At 37.0% G+C, this 17,897-nt stretch overlaps 1 protein-coding gene across 2 annotated transcripts in view; it reads right to left on the reverse strand.

Annotated features, from left to right (window-relative positions):
* Positions 1-17,897, reverse strand: part of palm2akap2 (PALM2 and AKAP2 fusion) — a 135,465-nt gene that overhangs the window by 73,789 nt on the left and 43,779 nt on the right. For both annotated transcript variants that reach the window (XM_066711044.1, XM_066711043.1), the window contains exons 5-8: positions 8,101-8,215; positions 7,137-7,158; positions 6,390-6,491; positions 3,761-4,471 (exon numbers count right to left, since the gene is read on the reverse strand). In XM_066711044.1, coding sequence (XP_066567141.1) covers positions 3,761-4,471; positions 6,390-6,491; positions 7,137-7,158; positions 8,101-8,215 — 950 coding nt within the window. The remainder of the gene's footprint in view (positions 1-3,760; positions 4,472-6,389; positions 6,492-7,136; positions 7,159-8,100; positions 8,216-17,897) is intronic.

A 17,897-nucleotide genomic window follows, 5' to 3' on the forward strand; every position in this document is an offset into this window, starting at 1 on the left:
ATGTCTTGAGAGTATATACAGTATATACAGCTCTGGAAAAAGAACTGGAATTAAGAGACCCCTGCAAATGTTTCTTAAATCAGCATCTCTACATGTATGGCAGCCATTCCATTCAATTCATATTTTTATTTGGAATTTGGGAGAAATGTTGTCAGTAGTTTATAGAATAAAACAAATATGTTCATTTTACCCAAACACTTTACTTTTACTATAAATAGTAAAACCAGAGAAACTGATTATTTTGCAGTGGTCTCTTAATTTTTTCCAGAGCTGTATTTTAAATGATTCTAATATTTTTTATATTTTAAATGATTCTAATATTTTTTTAATGGTACCATAATTATTGTGTAATTATAATAATTATTTAGATTTAGGCACTCAATGTGCACTTTAATTTAATAGAACGTGTGTTTTTTAACATTTGGTCTATGGTCAAATGATTACTTATAAAAAATAAATCTATAAAATAACAAAACCTTCTGATCAGTATAATAAATAACTTTAATACATTAAAAAAAAACATGTCTTTGATTTGCAGTGGAACAAAACAAAAAAAAACTGTGAAAAGAACTGAATTATTAGTCTTTAAAGACATTCTAAAATGGCCTGGACAATATTATTGATACCCTTTAGAAGTTATATGAAATCATTGTATTGAAGTGATACCTCAAGCAGACCATTCTCTTTTAATTAGTATCACAGGTGACTTCAACCGCAACTGTGTATCACACTGAACATGGAAAAAAGAAGAAACCAGAGACTTGTCTGAGGAGGTTAGCAAGAAGGTAATAGCTAAGCATGGTCCTACAAGACCATCTCTTAAGAGCTTGATGTTCCTATGAGCACTGTTGACAATATTATAAGGAAGTTTAAAGCCCATGGGACTGTAGCCAACATCCCTGGTCGTGGCCGCAAGAGGAAAATTGACCCAAGAATGAAGAGAAGGCTTGTTCGTATGGTGGAGAAAGAACCAAGGGAAACCTCAAAACAGTTTCAAGTCACACCATTCATCGCTGTCTGAATGAAAATGGGCTCCATGGTAGAAGACCTCTCTCTAAGAGAGAAACACAAAAAAGCCAGACTGGAGTTTGCCAAAATGCATGTGGACAAGCCAAAGTCCTTCTAGAAGAATGTTCTTTGGACAGACGAAACAAAAGTAGAGCTTTTTGGTAAATCATAACAACTCCATGTTTACAGGGAAAAGAACACCATCCCTACTGTGAAACATGGAGGAGGCTCAGTGATGTTTTAGGGTTTGCTTTGCTGCCTCTGGCACTGGCTGCCTTGAATCTGTGCAGGCCACGATGTACCAAGAGTACCAAGGCATTTTGGAGCGCAACATACAGCCTAGTATCAGAAAGCTGTGTCCCCGTCGCAGGTCATGGGTCCTCCAGCAGGATAATGACCCGAAACATACCTCAAAAAGCACCCAAAAATGGATGAGAAGAAAACATCTGAAGTGGTCTTCTATGAGTTCGGATCTAAGTCTCATTGAACATCTGTGGAAAGAGCTGTAACTCACAGTTGGGCAAAGGCACCCATCAAACCTGAGAGAATTGGAGCAGTTTGCTCTAGAAGAGTGGGACAAACTAACAGTCGAGAAGTGTAGAAATCTCATGCAGAGCTACAGACAGCGCTTGATTGCAGTTATTGTCTCTAAAGGCTGTGCAATGAAATATTAGGTTAAGGGTCCCAATATTTTTGTCCATGCCATTTTCATTTGTTTTACTATTTAAAGTAATATGTTATGTCATAAATCAAAAGCAAAGTTTATGTTCTATTGAATGTGAAATAAAGAATGGTGGATAGCAAATACTTTTGTTTCTACTTAGTTCAGAGAAAATTGTGAGGTTTTTTTTAAAGTGGAAGGGTACCAATACTTTCGGCCATGTCTGTGTGTCTATATATATATATATATATATATAGACACACAGACATGGCCGAATTATAATACAATGTATTCAAGTTATTCAAATAATATATAAATATAACATTTTGCTAAACAAAAATAAAACATCCAGATTGGATGTGTAAAGGGTTATGGGTAGTGATAAATACATATTTTGTCTATTTTTTCCTCATAATTTCTTTAAACATTAGATAATGGAATCAGTTAAAATTTACACGATTAAGGTTTAAATGATTTTACATGATTAAATGTTTACTTAAAAAAGTGCTTAAAAAAATCTGTTAGACGTTCTCTGTGCACAACTAAAGATCAACGTCTTAGTTATTTGATCATGGATGAAATATGAATTTTCATGAATATGTGGAACAGTCAGTGGCGCAGGTCCCCCAGATTTTAGCACCAGGTTAGCTTTAAATGTAAACCAGGGACCTGGTCATTGCAGGCTGTTTCTTTTGCCAATTGCTTTGAAGGCATTTACACAATTCTGGAAGAGGAATACCAATGCATTTCCCAGAGAACTATCAGTGATTAATATGCCTGTTATAACCATGACAGGCTTTTTTGATATCAATATTAAAAGTATGTTCTCTGTTGTCACAGAAAGAAAAGAGCAGTTAGAAAACTTGAGCAGTGCAGCTGGAAAGCTTCAATTGGCAGTTGTTGTGCTGAAAAACCTACCTAGAGTAGAAGTTAAATCATTTAACCAAGAGCAATTTTTTTGTTCAATTTTTCAAAAGGGGAGAAAAAGTACAGCATGGTCTCCTCAGAGATACCCTTTAAGAGAAATGAAGCCCACAATCAACCTCATAACAAAGGTATTTAGAAAAATAGTCTTACAAACTCGAAATAAAGCCAGCTGTTTAGAAAATCCAAGCACTTAAGATTTGTTGTCAAGATTTCTTTGTCATCGATGACAATGTCCATTCAATGGCCTCTTTTTAAGCACATTCAAATATAATAGCATACTTCAAATAAACCTCTACTACTAACAGATTAGAAGAAATAGGCACATATACCAAAAGGCAAATGGTCTTAAAAACAAACAAACAAACAAACAAACAAACAAAACATAACTTGTTGTTCTAAGTAGTGGGCAGCCTAAGTACATAGACAGTTTTTTTTTCCAAAAAAGTACAGTTGGTATTTCAGATTTGTAAACGGTAGTATGATCGACATTCCAGGACAGATGCTATGCTCTGGTTTGTGTTTCAATTACTTTATAAGGCCACTGGACAAATGTCAAATAGTTATCTAAGTTTTGTGTGCTCAGTGTGAAGTGCCAAATTAACTGTATAGTATTGTACATTTGTGTGAAACACCTCATACAAATCTGTGTGTGTGAATGTGTGCTACATTATCATCTACAACATCTACAAGTTTAAATCTTTAATTGACATTTGAGGAGACCCAGGCTTTAGATCTTTGTTGTGTTCTTACAATATTTACAATTTTTAAAGCCTACAAAAAATGACCTGGATCGTTCTTGTTTCTGGTTTGTTTCCTTTTTAGCTCATAAATACCAAGTACAGGGAACTACCTTCTTAGAACTTTCTAATGTATATCATTCATTTGCATGAATACAAACAACTTCTACCTCCTCCAGTTTAATTTCTGTATCCCTCCCCCTCACCCTGCAGAATATTTTACAGTGTGTCACTGCAATTCAACCAATTCTAAAAAGAGATCAAAAGAGACAGAACAGTGTGTGCTTTCCCAGGTCACAGTAGTAGAGGTGCTGTTAGTACGAGGTGAGGTTAAGGAGGAAGAGACTAGAGAATGTGCTCCTAGGAAGGAAAGGTGGAAATGGTCACATGATAGTACAGCACCGACAGCGCTTTTTCTTTTGAATACCTGCGGGCGGGGGCTCCTTGGTTGAGCTTTCGTCTTTTCCTTCAGAGGACAGTTCAGTGGTGTCTGACAGGGGCCGGCCGGACACCAGGTCTGCAGCGTTGCCATCCATTGTAGATATGTCAGTGACAGTCTTCTCCCGCAGGGACTTCTCATCATCTTCATCGATCAGTACAATCTCGGCCTTAATGGTACCGTCAAAACCCAGAAGCTTCTTGGTTTCTTCCTCATCCTCCACGTTATGATAGCCCATGAAAATCATGGTCACCGGTTTGTCTGAAGTTGCTTCTGGCACTTCAATCACCTCGTCATAGCTGTATTTCGGTTGCCCGGCAGTCCCCTTGCCGCCTGGGTTGCGCACCATCTCCAACTTGGCTTCCTTATGGACCATCTGTTCCTTTGTTACTAGGTTGCCACTGCCAGCGGTGGCCATATCTCTAGGAGACACCACTACCCTTCCTGAGTCTCCTTTGGTCTGAGACTGCCCCACTCTTTGCATTAGTTCATCGACCTCAGAGGAACTCCAGGGATGGACCCCATTCTCCAATGTCGTGGTCCCTCCTGAGCGAACTTCATATACAACCTTCCTGCCATCATCGTAGACCTTCACCCCTCTTTGGTGGACGTCCTCGGGGCTCACTGTGGAGGCAGACAGAATCTTGGTGGCACCTGTCTGCTTGTCTTTCTCCACATTGATCTCCATGGCGTATATTGCTTCAATGGGGAAAAAGAAAGACAGAAAGAAGAAAGCTTCAGTTGCATTTAATCTTGGAGATTAAAAAGAGATCATACAAATTTGTGAGATTAAGAACCTCTTTTGATAATGGTTTTGTCCATTTTACATTGCAATGCTCTTGTACCATAGTAATCGAAGCTGTAGATAATTTCAGAAATTGGTAATATCAATATGAGAAAGAGTGCATTGTGATCTCCTTATAGCTCGATTTAGTTTTTATTTGTTGAAAAACAAAGTGATAAGCAATCGATTTACCTCAACTCATCACTGTAACCAAGCAATGACCAAGGAGCACTGCCCAAAGCTGGCTTTCTGAAGTGGAAGCAGCAGAGATTAACAGCATGATTTTCAAAAGGGGAAAGTGAAGAAGTTGGTGGCAAAAGGGATTTTTAAAGCTTGATGCATGAAACAGATTTACTTAATTTATATTCCTGAAGTTGCAGAAAATGTATACATTATACATTATATGTTATCCCTTTGAAAGATGTTTATGAACTGAGTTGAATTAGGTTTTTAAGAAATTACTCTGCCACCAATGTTTTATTTTTTTCACTTTTTAAAATAACACTGAATGGTAGACAGAACCCAATATTGCTACCAGCCACATAGTGCCTAGCCTGCTGCATGGCAAGGTATAGCAAAGTATCCCCTAAGTGACAATAATCACAAATTGGTGATTAGTTATATTTTGATCATGGTTCCACCTTTGCATGTGTTATGCTTTTTAAAATTTTCCCTCATTACTCTTTAAAAATGCTTTTTTTCTACAGAGTTTGAAATAATTAGTCTTTCTTAAAAAAAAATATAAATTGTATTGCCTTATTCAGATCTTGGACAAAGTTCTCTACACTAGGCCACCCTCTAAGGAAAAGCTTCACAAAGTGCTTAGGATACCAGAGAGCCCTGCATGTTTTAAAAATGCAAAATGAGCTGATCTGGAAACAATACACAGGCCATGCTTAAATTTACTTTCAGAAAATTCTATCAGGCCATAAACCTATCCGAGCTACGCAAAGAGTGAAGAGGCTGTATGACCACATAACAGAAATGTGTCTTGTCTACGCTTATTTCACAAGTCCATACAGTGATTTTATGGTATAGTGGTATATATAATATACAGTAGTATATTTAATTTGTATTATTGAGAATTAGTTTTATCGAGAATTACTTTTTGTGAAGACAATAAGGTTGCATTTTATAGCTTCCTGTAAATAACTAGTTGCATTTATATTAAAGCACAGCAGGCCAAATATATGCAATAATGTTCCACAGAAGATATGACACTAAGCAGAGGACTACATATAATACTATATCAAGATTATCTGAAGATTTAAATTTGAAACTAAATATATAAAACACATTATTAGAAGTTAAATATTATAACTGTATGAGTTCTATAAACATCATGGTCCACTTAAATAAAAAAGGTGCTTTACCATTGTTTCTCGGTTTCATATTGTGAGATAAACACAACAAAATGTGGAAATAACTGGTGAAAATGTGTTAGATCAAAGTGTGCAGAAAAACAAAGTCAGTTGCATTATGATATGACAAAAGATATTCACATATGCTACAAATACTTTAGATCAGGCACTGGACCAGTTTGAACTTGATTCAGTTTTACTCATCTACAGAAAAGTCTCTCAAGAAAGTCAATGTGAGCACCTATAGAAAACATTGTATAAAATATTGCAGCCATTTGGAATAAAAAAAAATGCCCTTCCATAAAAACATATTAGAGAGAGTATGGAAAATGGATTCAGGCTTAGGTGGCACTATTAGGCTGACCCAACCAGCATGTTGCCATTCTGCATCCCCTGCAGTAATCTCCCTACTGTCACTGTCATGTGCCCAAGGTGGCTGCCTGCTGCGGCTCCTGCAGTCACTGACACCTACCAGCTTTCCTTTGGAGTCGCTCGTCCCCAGACGCCACCTCAGATCTTTGGGTGTAGAGCTCGGGGAGGTCAGGAATCTGGGAGTAAATATAATTCACCACATCTGCTGGTGGAGAAGAGAAGAGGAAGTAACAACAGAACCCAGTGGCAAGGGCCCCCCGTCACCCCCACAAACACCACCACCACCCCTTCCTCCCTCTTTCTCTCTCTCTCTCTCCGGAGTAGCTCAATGCTTAGACAGCAAAAGCCTGTGACAGCGTATTAAGGGGAACAATGAGCCCCTGCAGCCAGGGGGATTCCCACTGAATAGGTGGATAAAAGTAAACAAAGTGCAGAGTCACTGCCTTGTGATTGGAGTTCAATAGTCTAGCTGAGGCAAGAGGGAAATGGTCCAGGGGACTCACGCATCACAAAAACTGGACCCCCTTTGGTTTACAGAGGGTAAGGTTGGAGATATCCTGTAAACTGAGTTTAGAGAGCAAATGAGTAGAAGAATCTTTGTTTAAAGATGGCAAAGAAAACAATAAGCACCCATTCCTGATGCATTTACTTCAAATGTCAAAAGTTCTGTCAAAGATGTTTGTATTCATTGACACACCACATATTCAGGTTCTAAGCTATCAGTAATGAGGTGTACATTGTCACATTCGACTCCCATTTGAGCACTGAGTAAAGATATGTGTTAGAAAATCACAATTATGACTCTTTTTTCATAATAAATTGTAAGTTAAAAAGCTCGGGTACATACCTCCGTCTTGCTTCAGGAGACTCTGCAAAGTAAAATGAATGAAATAGTGTTAAACATCTTTCAGCATAACACTCAGCTAACCAAATAACATTGTGACCGCACAGTAATAAAGTTAACTGTAGACTCCAGGGGATGCTGTCAAAACATGGTAAAATAACATCATAAAATTACACTTATAAAACTATATTGCAGAGAAACAACATTGACAAACAACAGAACACACAGAATGGAAAGTTAATTTTAACTTAAATGAAATTAATAAAATATAATGCATTTATGCAAGCAAACATAATTGCTTTTTAATTTGTATTGTAGATCCACCTATGAAATGCACATACAACATTATTGTGAGACAGAGAACAGTACTGGAACAACAAACTAAATATAAACAAACTACAGCCTCACACAATGTTTGCCAGAACCAATTGTGTTAGCTGGGTAGACAACAGACAAGCAATCACATCATCAAATGCATAATATTCAGCAAAGACAAAAGCCTTCACAAGGGTGGTGGAAAAGGTTTGAATTTAATTTGTATTAAACAGTATAATACGACTCCCATAGAGCAATACAAACAAAATATCACTGCCTCCTTCTTGGTAGGTCTTGTGAATCTCCCTAATGGTCGCATGCTTAATGTCTCGTCTCTTTTCTGGTTAATGGTGATAAAAGAAGGAATGAGGAATTTATGTTTAAAGGTGAAGTTGCTATTTACTTTACATATAATTTCACACCTTACAGGTTTTTACAGCCATGAGGCCTATAAAGGTTTATTATGTCATAAATGTGAAACACCCCACTGACAGGAATAGAGCTAGTCCCCAGAAGGTTCTGAAAGGTTTCCAATATAAACAAATTCAATATTTGCTCATGGTTTGCTGGTGATCGACTGGAAGATCTAGAAGCTTCCATTGTGAGTCAGTGCGTTTCTGTACTTCAAACTGAAGGGTTGCATATTACTTACTTTCTGCAAGTCTTCGATGGACTTTTCCGTCTCTCGCAGCTTTTCTCTGAGAACTTGTTCTTTTGCAGAAATCTGAGATTCCTCGCTCTCCAGCTGATCAATCTCAGTCTCCAATCTAGAGGAATTCAGATGGGACAATGTTAATAATAAATCTGAAAAGCAGATGCCTAAAGAAGATGTTTCTTATTTCTATCAGAAAAAGACAAGCAACATATTAGCTTTATTTTCTGGACAATGATATATGATTTCATTTAAACACTGAGAGAAAGTTATAATGTTTTCTTTCTACATGTAAACTTGCAGATCTTTTTTTTTGTCCTTGAACATGTTTATTTCTGTGTTCTATTATTTAATGTTTGTAAGTAAATCAGAAACAGATGGACTTAAAATATCAAAGCTGCACAATTTAATTCTCTGATAATTACTTGATTCTATAAATATACAGTTTGTACAACATATATCCTTTGGAAAGCCACAGTGCAATGTGCAATGAAGTATCAATTAAAAACCATTTGTGGGAAGTGCACAGTGCAATGCTGTTCTTTCATATTTCAGCACAGTGAATTAGGTACTTCTTGTACATTATGAAATGGAACAAAGAAACTAATTGAATGTTTCACACAGTACAAGCAAATATTATTCTCATATTATATATTATATATTAGTTTAAAATGTCAAGTACATGCTTCATGAAGCATTCCCTTCACAGATTCACACTACAGAAAATGAATCACGGATAGACTGTTGAACTGGAAAATAAAATGTTATTTGCGTGGTGATTTTGTGCTGCCTGAATTAATGCTTGAAATATTTGAGATCAACAAATCATTTAACTATTTACTAATGTATTTTTGATATGAAAATGTAATTCACAAAAATCATCGGACTGCTCTGTAATTGTTTTAATGAAGAAAGAAAAAGGTATGCTGACAAAATAAATAGTTATAACTACTTTTAAAAGGCACATTAAACAAAGAAGAAAAAGAAAATGAAACAAATATGGAAGATATAAACTAAGAAATAAAAACATACACATATAGTAAGATGATAAAATAAAACAGGGAGACTGCACAGCAACTCATATCTAATATTGTAGTTTTAACTATTGCAGCATCTTTAATGGGTAAACAAAATGACTACAGCAAGTTGAACAGAAACTATGGTAACCAGCAACACAGGATTAATTATTTTCTATTTCAGTTTACATACAAATGTATTGATCTTCCAACATGGAGGCTGCATTTGAGCACATCACGTAAAGCACCCCCCCACAACTAAAGCCTTTGAACCTTCAAAATCAATATTTATAGAATTCCAAAACCCTATGATCATTTTCATAAGTAAGAATCACTTTCCTAGATTTACAGTAACCACTCAGTTCCTTATTGTTTTTGGTTTGTTTTCTTTTTCTTTCTTTCAATTAAATTTCCCATCCACCCCATAACATGAATCACTTGCTTAGACCTAAAGTCCCAGCTTCTCTTTTCCATGTCACGCCTACAAAGTATATGATTTTATCTTCCCATCTTCTAGGTATTTTTTAATATCTTGGTATCCATTCAATAGCTTCCTTTGTCCATCTTTGATCTGTTCTTCTTGCAATGTGTCCAACCCATTGCCATTTTAACATTATATATATATTTGTAATTTACATATTTTATTTAGTCATTTTGTTTTTGAGACTCACTTGCTAGCAAAATGTGTCAGTTGATAAATAAGCAATTTGGTGATGGGAGTTATGACAGGATAGCTGTCTTAATAAACAATTATCTGTACCATCTGTCTTCCTCTGGACGACCTTGCTAAAAATTATAGGGATTCGCCATGGTGCCATAAGACAAGTGTAAAACTGTTATAAAGTAAGATGCTGTACTGTGAGTCTGATTGCTGACTGATGTTCTAAGGGGCACCAACAGGGGGACAGTCTCTTACCATTGGCACCTTGATTTACTTTGCTGTGCCTTCTAATGATTCTAGTGTATATAATGGGGCCTAAGGGAGTTATGTTATGGTTGCTCTGCTATTCTGAATTTGACAACTCACTGCGATAAACACAAAATGAACTCAGTCAATCAATGAATCCACTGTAAAGCTATTTTGAAAGGAGATGAAGACAACAGAATGAGACAAAGAAAAATAAAATCACAAAAGAAGAAGAAGAATGATACAATGACCTGACTTTGTCTTACACAGTTTTCGTGTGGCATACATTTAATTTTTTTTTTTTTCAGCAGCTAAAATGAAAAATTAAATTATATCGAATGTATTTTAGATCACCAAATTCAAGACAACTCCTGATATTTAGTATGCTAAAGCTTGTTGCCACTTACATCAGCATCTGCTCTTGCCTTGACATTGAATTTAATTATCAGTTATCAACACTTGCAAACGAGGCAACATTACACTGAATTATGCAGTGGGGTTGGCTGTAACCCTGTGGAGAATGAAGAGTAGTGACACTTCCCTATATGAACCAATAGACAATTATCATGGTCGGTCATTTCAGGCATAGGAGACTCTGAGTGCAATAACAATTTCAAATAGAGTGTGTCAGGAGCTGGCAATCTATCAACAATTCCTTGGCAGTTAAAATAAAAAAATTGTCTGGGCTTTTCTGTGTAACTTCAGCTGTTAATTCATGGTTATGTTTAAATAGCTGATGCATACTGTTATTTTTTTTTGTTAGAAGGCCATTATTTTACATCATTTAAAGGTGAGACAATGTTAGAAAGTTGGAAGGGTTTATTTAAATCTGATTGTGTGAATGGTGGGAAAACACACAACAGCATATTGGATGGTATGAGGGAAATTAAGCACTAAGTTTGATTTATAGTACAATAATTCAGGGACAAAACGATACATGCATGTAGCTCAAGTGTGTGGCACTTTAAACATGAGTAAGAAGGTTTTCCTTGTGGTTTGTGGAAAGTAGTACATGATGTTGTACCATTTCTTATCTAAATCACAGGTTACATTTAGAAGCAGATACAAACATAGCCAAATCTGTTTCAACACAGTAATAGTATAAAACCATGTGATATGTTATTCATGGCTTGTGGCAAGTAGGGAAAGTGTAAATGTGTTTAACTATGTCACTAATTTTCATGCACACTTGAGATGAAAACCGATATACAAAATAGGGATGGGCTGTTCTTTTCTCTGTGCGTCACAATGGAACTGGGTCAGGTACTATGTTATCTCCTGCTTTCAGTCGCTCTTCATGTGGAAGAATCAAAGCTGAACTGATCATTAAATGAGTTAATCGGTTGTGTGTTAGCTATGGATGGACCCTATCAGACCCTGCTGTGGTCTAGGAGGATTAAATCAACTAAATATTTCAGACACAGCATATGTAATATTTTGATACAAGGGTGCTAAGCATAAGTGTTCTACTAAATCATCTTCCTAAACAGCCAAGAAAATTAATCTCTCATGTCTCGTCTTCATTTTTCTTTGGTATGCTGACAACCACATGACAGTGTTTAGACTGTTCCCCTGCGTGTCTCCTCAACAATGACATTTTAAGTTTTCTCGAAGACGAGAATACCACAGAAGCAATGACAGTTATATACAACAATACACTGCCCCTGATATAGAAAAGCAGGATATAGAATAGTAATCATACAAAATCTATGAATCACAAATTAAAACATTTATCATTTTGTAAAATATTGTTGGGAACTAACTTGATGGTGGGTCTTTACGGGCTTGATGGAGAGGCTGAGAGACAGATTTGTGTTCACAAACAACACCCAAACTGAAAAGCAAGCCAGCTGAGCTCAAAACTCGGGCATCATAAACCGAGGGAGCATTGTATTCCCTATAATATCTGATAGAATCTAAAATATGGGTTTTGAAAACAAGGAGAAAAAAAAAAAAAAAAAAGTAAGATAGGTGACTGTTGCCTGGGTTATGCATATGACACTTTTTTTGTTGTTGTGATTAGCTGTCTCTAACCATCAATAAAGTGACTTATTTTTTCCTCCATCTAAACCTTCCATCCTTTCTTTCTTTCGCAATCAAATCATTTTCAAATCTTACATTTAAAAAAAAAAAAGGTTTATAAAGAAAAACTAACAAAACAAGGGAACGGAGAAGTTGGCTTGATGACTTAAGGCCCAGTTCTATTATTATGTAGTTCCTTTAAGTTGGATGAGACAATCCCTGTGGTAAGGGAGAGGTATAACTATTTTGTTTTTTACAGAGGGATGCTATCTTGGTTATTCTTAACAACCACAGCCAATCAGGAAATTTCTAGCTAAGGAACCTACATAGCCTCCTCCCTCATATATTTCCTGCTATTGTTTTGATCACTGAAGTTATATGGTCAAAAATAACAATGACTTCCATTAAAGAAGTCTTCCCACGACTAAAAAGAATCTGGTACCAGTATACACCATCAAAGAGTTAATTGTTATGCCATCGACCAAGCAGCAGATTTTCATGGAACCTTGTTTTTCCTTTTTTGTATTGATTATGCATCCATATTAATTTTTCATTCATTCATCTTTTCCTGTTCAACTAAATATGTTTTAATTTAACTGAATTAAAGTCAGATTATACTCCTTTAACATGTAACTATCAGCTTTACCTAACAGAGACTTAAAGGACATAATATGAGATTGGATTCCTATTTTGTTTCTTTTTCCAATATAAGAAGAATCTATTTCAAGCAGATGAGGGGACCTTGGCAGCAGATCGGATTTAAAATCATCCTGTTAAAAAGTTATCAATAACCATTTATTTCCAATGTACTATGGAAGTACCAGTGAGAGTCATCCTTGTAAACAGGTCACAGGGAATCCCAGAGACTCTCCACATAACTAGGAGGTGGTCCACCCCCTGAGACTCTGAGAGGGGTGGAGTTTATCAAGAGGAAACACAAGGATAACAATTCAGACTGAAATATAAAGTGAAAGGGATTTAATAACATCCTGCTGTGTGTTTCCATACAGTTCTAACACTGCCCATATCTTATAGTGTCCTTGTGGTTAATTTTATCTATTTTGCTGAAATCAGATAATAAAACTAAGGGCTGGATTAAATCAAAATTTTGACTAACAGAAAACTACAGAACTGTACTCAGTTGCAGCTTCATTTTTAGTAAGATGCCACTTTCTTCTAATCATAAATGTACCGCTATGATCTACTTTTAATTTTGGCCTTTACCATCAAGAAACCCCTTCCCACTTAATAATGTATACCTGGGGTGCCTGACTGATGTCAAGCCACTGATACAGAGGCAACACAATGACCAAGACCCTATCAGACATAGCCCAAACAAAGGTGGAGCCAAGCTTGGATAAACAGCAGGAACATATTGTATGTAAATCATTCCTTGAAATTATTTCAACATGTTGACTGACAATGGTATGATGTGACATTTTGAACTTGAACTTGAACTTGAATGGACGCCCTTCTAATGCTTTTAATTGTTGTTGTTTGTTGGGTCAAAGTGAATTCCCTACCCAAATTACTGGTTTGCTAATTTCCTCAGTGCAGTTGTAAAGTGTAGTTTGCTTTCATTTTTTTAACTGATTCATCCTAAAAAGATTTTGCTTAACAGTTGCACCAAACTTCTCTCTCTCTCTCTCTCTCTCTCTCTCTCTCTCTCTCTGTCTCATTTGTTCATAGTATCCTGGGGAACCCAAGAGTTACATTTCTTAATTTAGCAGGAAATTTGTGCCACAAACAGTTATCATAGGCCATCTAGTGGAACAATAAAGAACTGCATATCTCTCTGTTAAATACAGAAAAATATGAAGCAGAGCATGGTATGTTTTTTGGGGGAGAGTTTTAATTTCTTTATAATTTAGATCTACATTATTCAAGTGGAAAAGGGGTGATTATATTCATATAATTCAATGAAACTTAAAAAAAAAAGTACTCAGTACTTCTGATAGCCATGATATATTTTTTCTAAGCACAGCCAAATAGTGTTGTCAACACACACAAAGGTCACAATCACAACAGGGTAGGGACCAAGAATGGTAACAAACCCTGTGGGCACATCTGACGATAGTTTAGTGATGATCTCATGCTCAGCTCTCCCAGCCCCACTCCCACTCCCATTTCCAGCTTCCTGTTCGGTTAGCCCACTTCCTCACTAGATGCGTCATTGTCAGAAGTCACCGCTGATTAGTGGGCCCAGGAATGCGCTCTTTGGCGGTTATGTGATCGTGAACCTCACCACGCCTGGGAGTCTACTGCAGGTCTTTAGCTACAGCAGTAGGCCACATTGAAACAGAAGCCACTGGACACAGCTCAACCACTTCATTTCAAATTGACTTAAATCCAATAACTGGGAGTAAATATATAAAAGGAAGACATTCAAAAATAGATACATTGTTTCAAAGTTGCCTTTTAAGATCTTCTCATATCCAGGTTACTCCATGTTGTAAGCATCGCATTACCATAAGAAAAAACTATCAGTATTTTCCTTTTAATTCAAATTCTCCCACTGCGCATTATCTTTAGTAGATCTCCTTTGCAATGAGAGGCTCCCTTCTCAATTGAATTTATGTGTATGATTAAATATGTAAAACAAATAAAACTGTAGCTGTTTCTATATGGACATATATGTAATATCTCAAGATATCCCAGATTACAGGATGAACATGAAAGAACAAGAACCCCCTGTGAAACATCAATCCATTCAACAATCTATTCATACAGCAACGATAAATCATGAATCCAAGGCACACCATAACCACTATTTCACAGTCTTAGATTCTATATATACTATAAGAAAGGTATTTGGCTGGCGAATCCATGAGCCTACTGGGACCAATTATTCTGCTTAGGCTTGACTAGCACAACTTCTGAATAATATTCACTGTTAGCAGACTTTCACTCTAGAGAGCCAACTTAGACTTTACCTTCTGTGCAGTGTTGAACCTGGATTTCAGCCCAGATATGGCAACACAAAAGAGACAAAATAAAACTAACTGACAGAGCCACATTACAGACAATTGCAAATACACCTTTGCATTGCGTCTTGCCCACATTATTTGTTTATATCTCCAGTGAAGCTCCAAACGTAAAACACCCTTTGCTGTAAAGGAAAACATCAAAAACTATTAAAGGGCTAATCTTCAGTTTGTCATTGGTAGTTTTAAGCATATACACGAGCTATGCACTTATCCAGCCAGCAGAGGTCATCAGTTACAGTGTCTTTTGAGACGTGTACTGTCACATGGATCTGATCACACTGTGAATCTGGAACAGAAATAGTGGAGGTTGGGTTTCAACCTGAGGACTTGCCCAGCTGCCACTGATAGGCCTCCTGGCAGTGCCCTGCGTGTGACAGGGATCACTGTTCTGCAGTAATCTGAGGATACCCCTCTCAATCCTTGTTGAGCTTGGGACATTTTGCACATGCAGGAGTGCAGCCTGGATTTACACCTACACTGTAATGCCATAGGACTCACTCTTGTTGGAGACTTTTTCTGAGTTGCGTCATTAGACTCTGTGGGACATCACATCAATGTGTAGAGAATCCCTGGGCTTCGGTGGGCTCATAAATGCAGTTTCTTCAACTTGCCATGCACCAATTAGTCCTATGAGTCTTATGGTGCTAAGCTAGTCCAGCTGCCTGTGGAGTCTGCAGTTTATTCAGGAGTGAGATCACTCTAACATCCAAAACTCTGCTTTTTGTGCTATGGGCTTCCAGTGTGAAGATGTGGTTGGGCTGCAAAACTACGTTGTGGAGGACAAATGTATATTGTCTTCATCCCTCCCTTGCTGGTATGAGGGTTGCCTTCACATTGCTTGGTATAGGCTATGTGTCAATAAAGTTCATGACACATAAATACCCTAGAGTATCAATGGTTTGCTAATTAAAGACACAGCAGTGTTACACTACAATATTCAATGTTCGGTATAAAGTAAATTATTATATCTAAGACGCTTAACAATCTTTTTGGTGCTGGACTGCCAATGACAAAATACAGAGATTTAAATAAATAGGATGCTAACCTATTGCAGAGAAATAGGTAACAAGAACACATAATTAATACTTATTTTATTCAAACAGGCATTTCAATTATGGGTTTATAGAGCCCCCTCATTAGTGGTTCAGATAGTAACAACCTCTATGCCTCAGGGGCAAATGCATCTTTTGTATCAGCAGTAAAAACGGTCTTCCTTTCATTTATTTTTAGGATACTGTTCAGTCCGATGCAAATATAGCCCAGGGACACTCCCTATAACTTCTCATCATGCCAGGACAACTTTTTTTCTCTCTCACTACTATGACCCACAAGGCATGGTTTAAACACAAAAACAACTTAGCCTGACGGGAAAAACAGATATTGTACAGCTATCATATACACTATATATGTAAGGTACTGAAACATGACTTGTAAGATTAAAAATACAGAGAATGTGTTACAATACACACTCACACACATATATATATATATATATATATATATATATATATATATATATATATATATACACACAGTAGTGTGCAAAAGTTTTAGGCAGGTGTGAAAAAATGCTGTAAAGTAAGAATGCTTTCAAAAATAGATATGTTAATATATCTATCAATTAAATTAAGTGAGTGAACAGAAGAAAAATCTAAATCAAATCCATATTTGGTGTGACCACCCTTTGTTTTCAAAACAGCACCAATTCTTCTAGGTACACTTGCACAAAGTCAGGGATTTTGTAGGCATATAGTCAGGTGTCTGATTAAACAATTATACCAAACAGGTGCTAATGATCATCAATTCAATATGTAGGTTGAGACACAATCATTAACTGAAACAGAAACAGCTGTACAGCAGGAATACAACTGAGTGAGGAACTGGGGTGCAGAAAAATGGCAGCAGGTGCTCTGGACTGATGAGTCAAAACTTGAAATATTTGGCTGTAGCAGAAGGCAGTTTGTTCACCGAAGGGCTGGAGAGCAGTACACGAATGAGTGTCTGTAGGCAACAGTGAAGCATGGTGGAGGTTCCTTGCAAGTTTGGGGCTGCATTTCTGCAAATTTTGGAATGGATTTGGTCAGAATTAATGGCAGATACTTATCCATCATGCAATACCATCAGGGAGGCATCTGATTGGCCCCAAATTTATTCTGCAGCATGACAATGACCCCAAACATACAGCGAAAGTCATTAAGAACTATCTTCAGCGTAAAGAAGAACAAGGAGTCCTGGAAATGATGGTATGGCCCCCACAGAGCCCTGATCTCAACATCATCAAGTCTGTCTGGGATTACATGAAGAGAGAGAAGCAGCTGAGGCAGCCGAAATCCACAGAAGAACTGTGGTTAGTTCTCCAAGATGTTTGAGCCAACCTACCTGCTCAGTTCCTTCATAAACTGTGTGCAAGTGTACCTAAAAGAATTAATGCTTTTTTGAAGGCAAAGGGTGATCACACCAAATATTGATTTGATGTAGATTTTTCTTCTGTTCACTCACTTTGCATTTAGTTAATTGATAAATATAATCGATTAACATGTCTATTTTTGAAAGCATTCTTACTTTACAGCATTTTTTCACACCTGCCTAAAACTTTTGCACAGTACTGTTTGTGTGTGTATGTATGTACACCAGTCAGCCATAACATTATAACCACCTGCCTAATATTGTGTAGGTCCCCCTTTTGCTGCCAAAACAGCCCTGACCCGTCGAGGCATGGACTCCACTAGACCTCTGAAGGTGTGCTGTGGTATCTGGCACCAAGACATTAGCAGCAGATGCTTTAAGTCCTGTAAGTTGCAAGGTGGGGCCTCCATGGATCGGACTTGTTTGTCCAGCACATCCCACAGATGCTCGATTGGATTG

Source organism: Amia ocellicauda, chromosome 8 (assembly GCF_036373705.1).
Source record: "Amia ocellicauda isolate fAmiCal2 chromosome 8, fAmiCal2.hap1, whole genome shotgun sequence".
Lineage (NCBI taxonomy): Eukaryota > Metazoa > Chordata > Actinopteri > Amiiformes > Amiidae > Amia > Amia ocellicauda.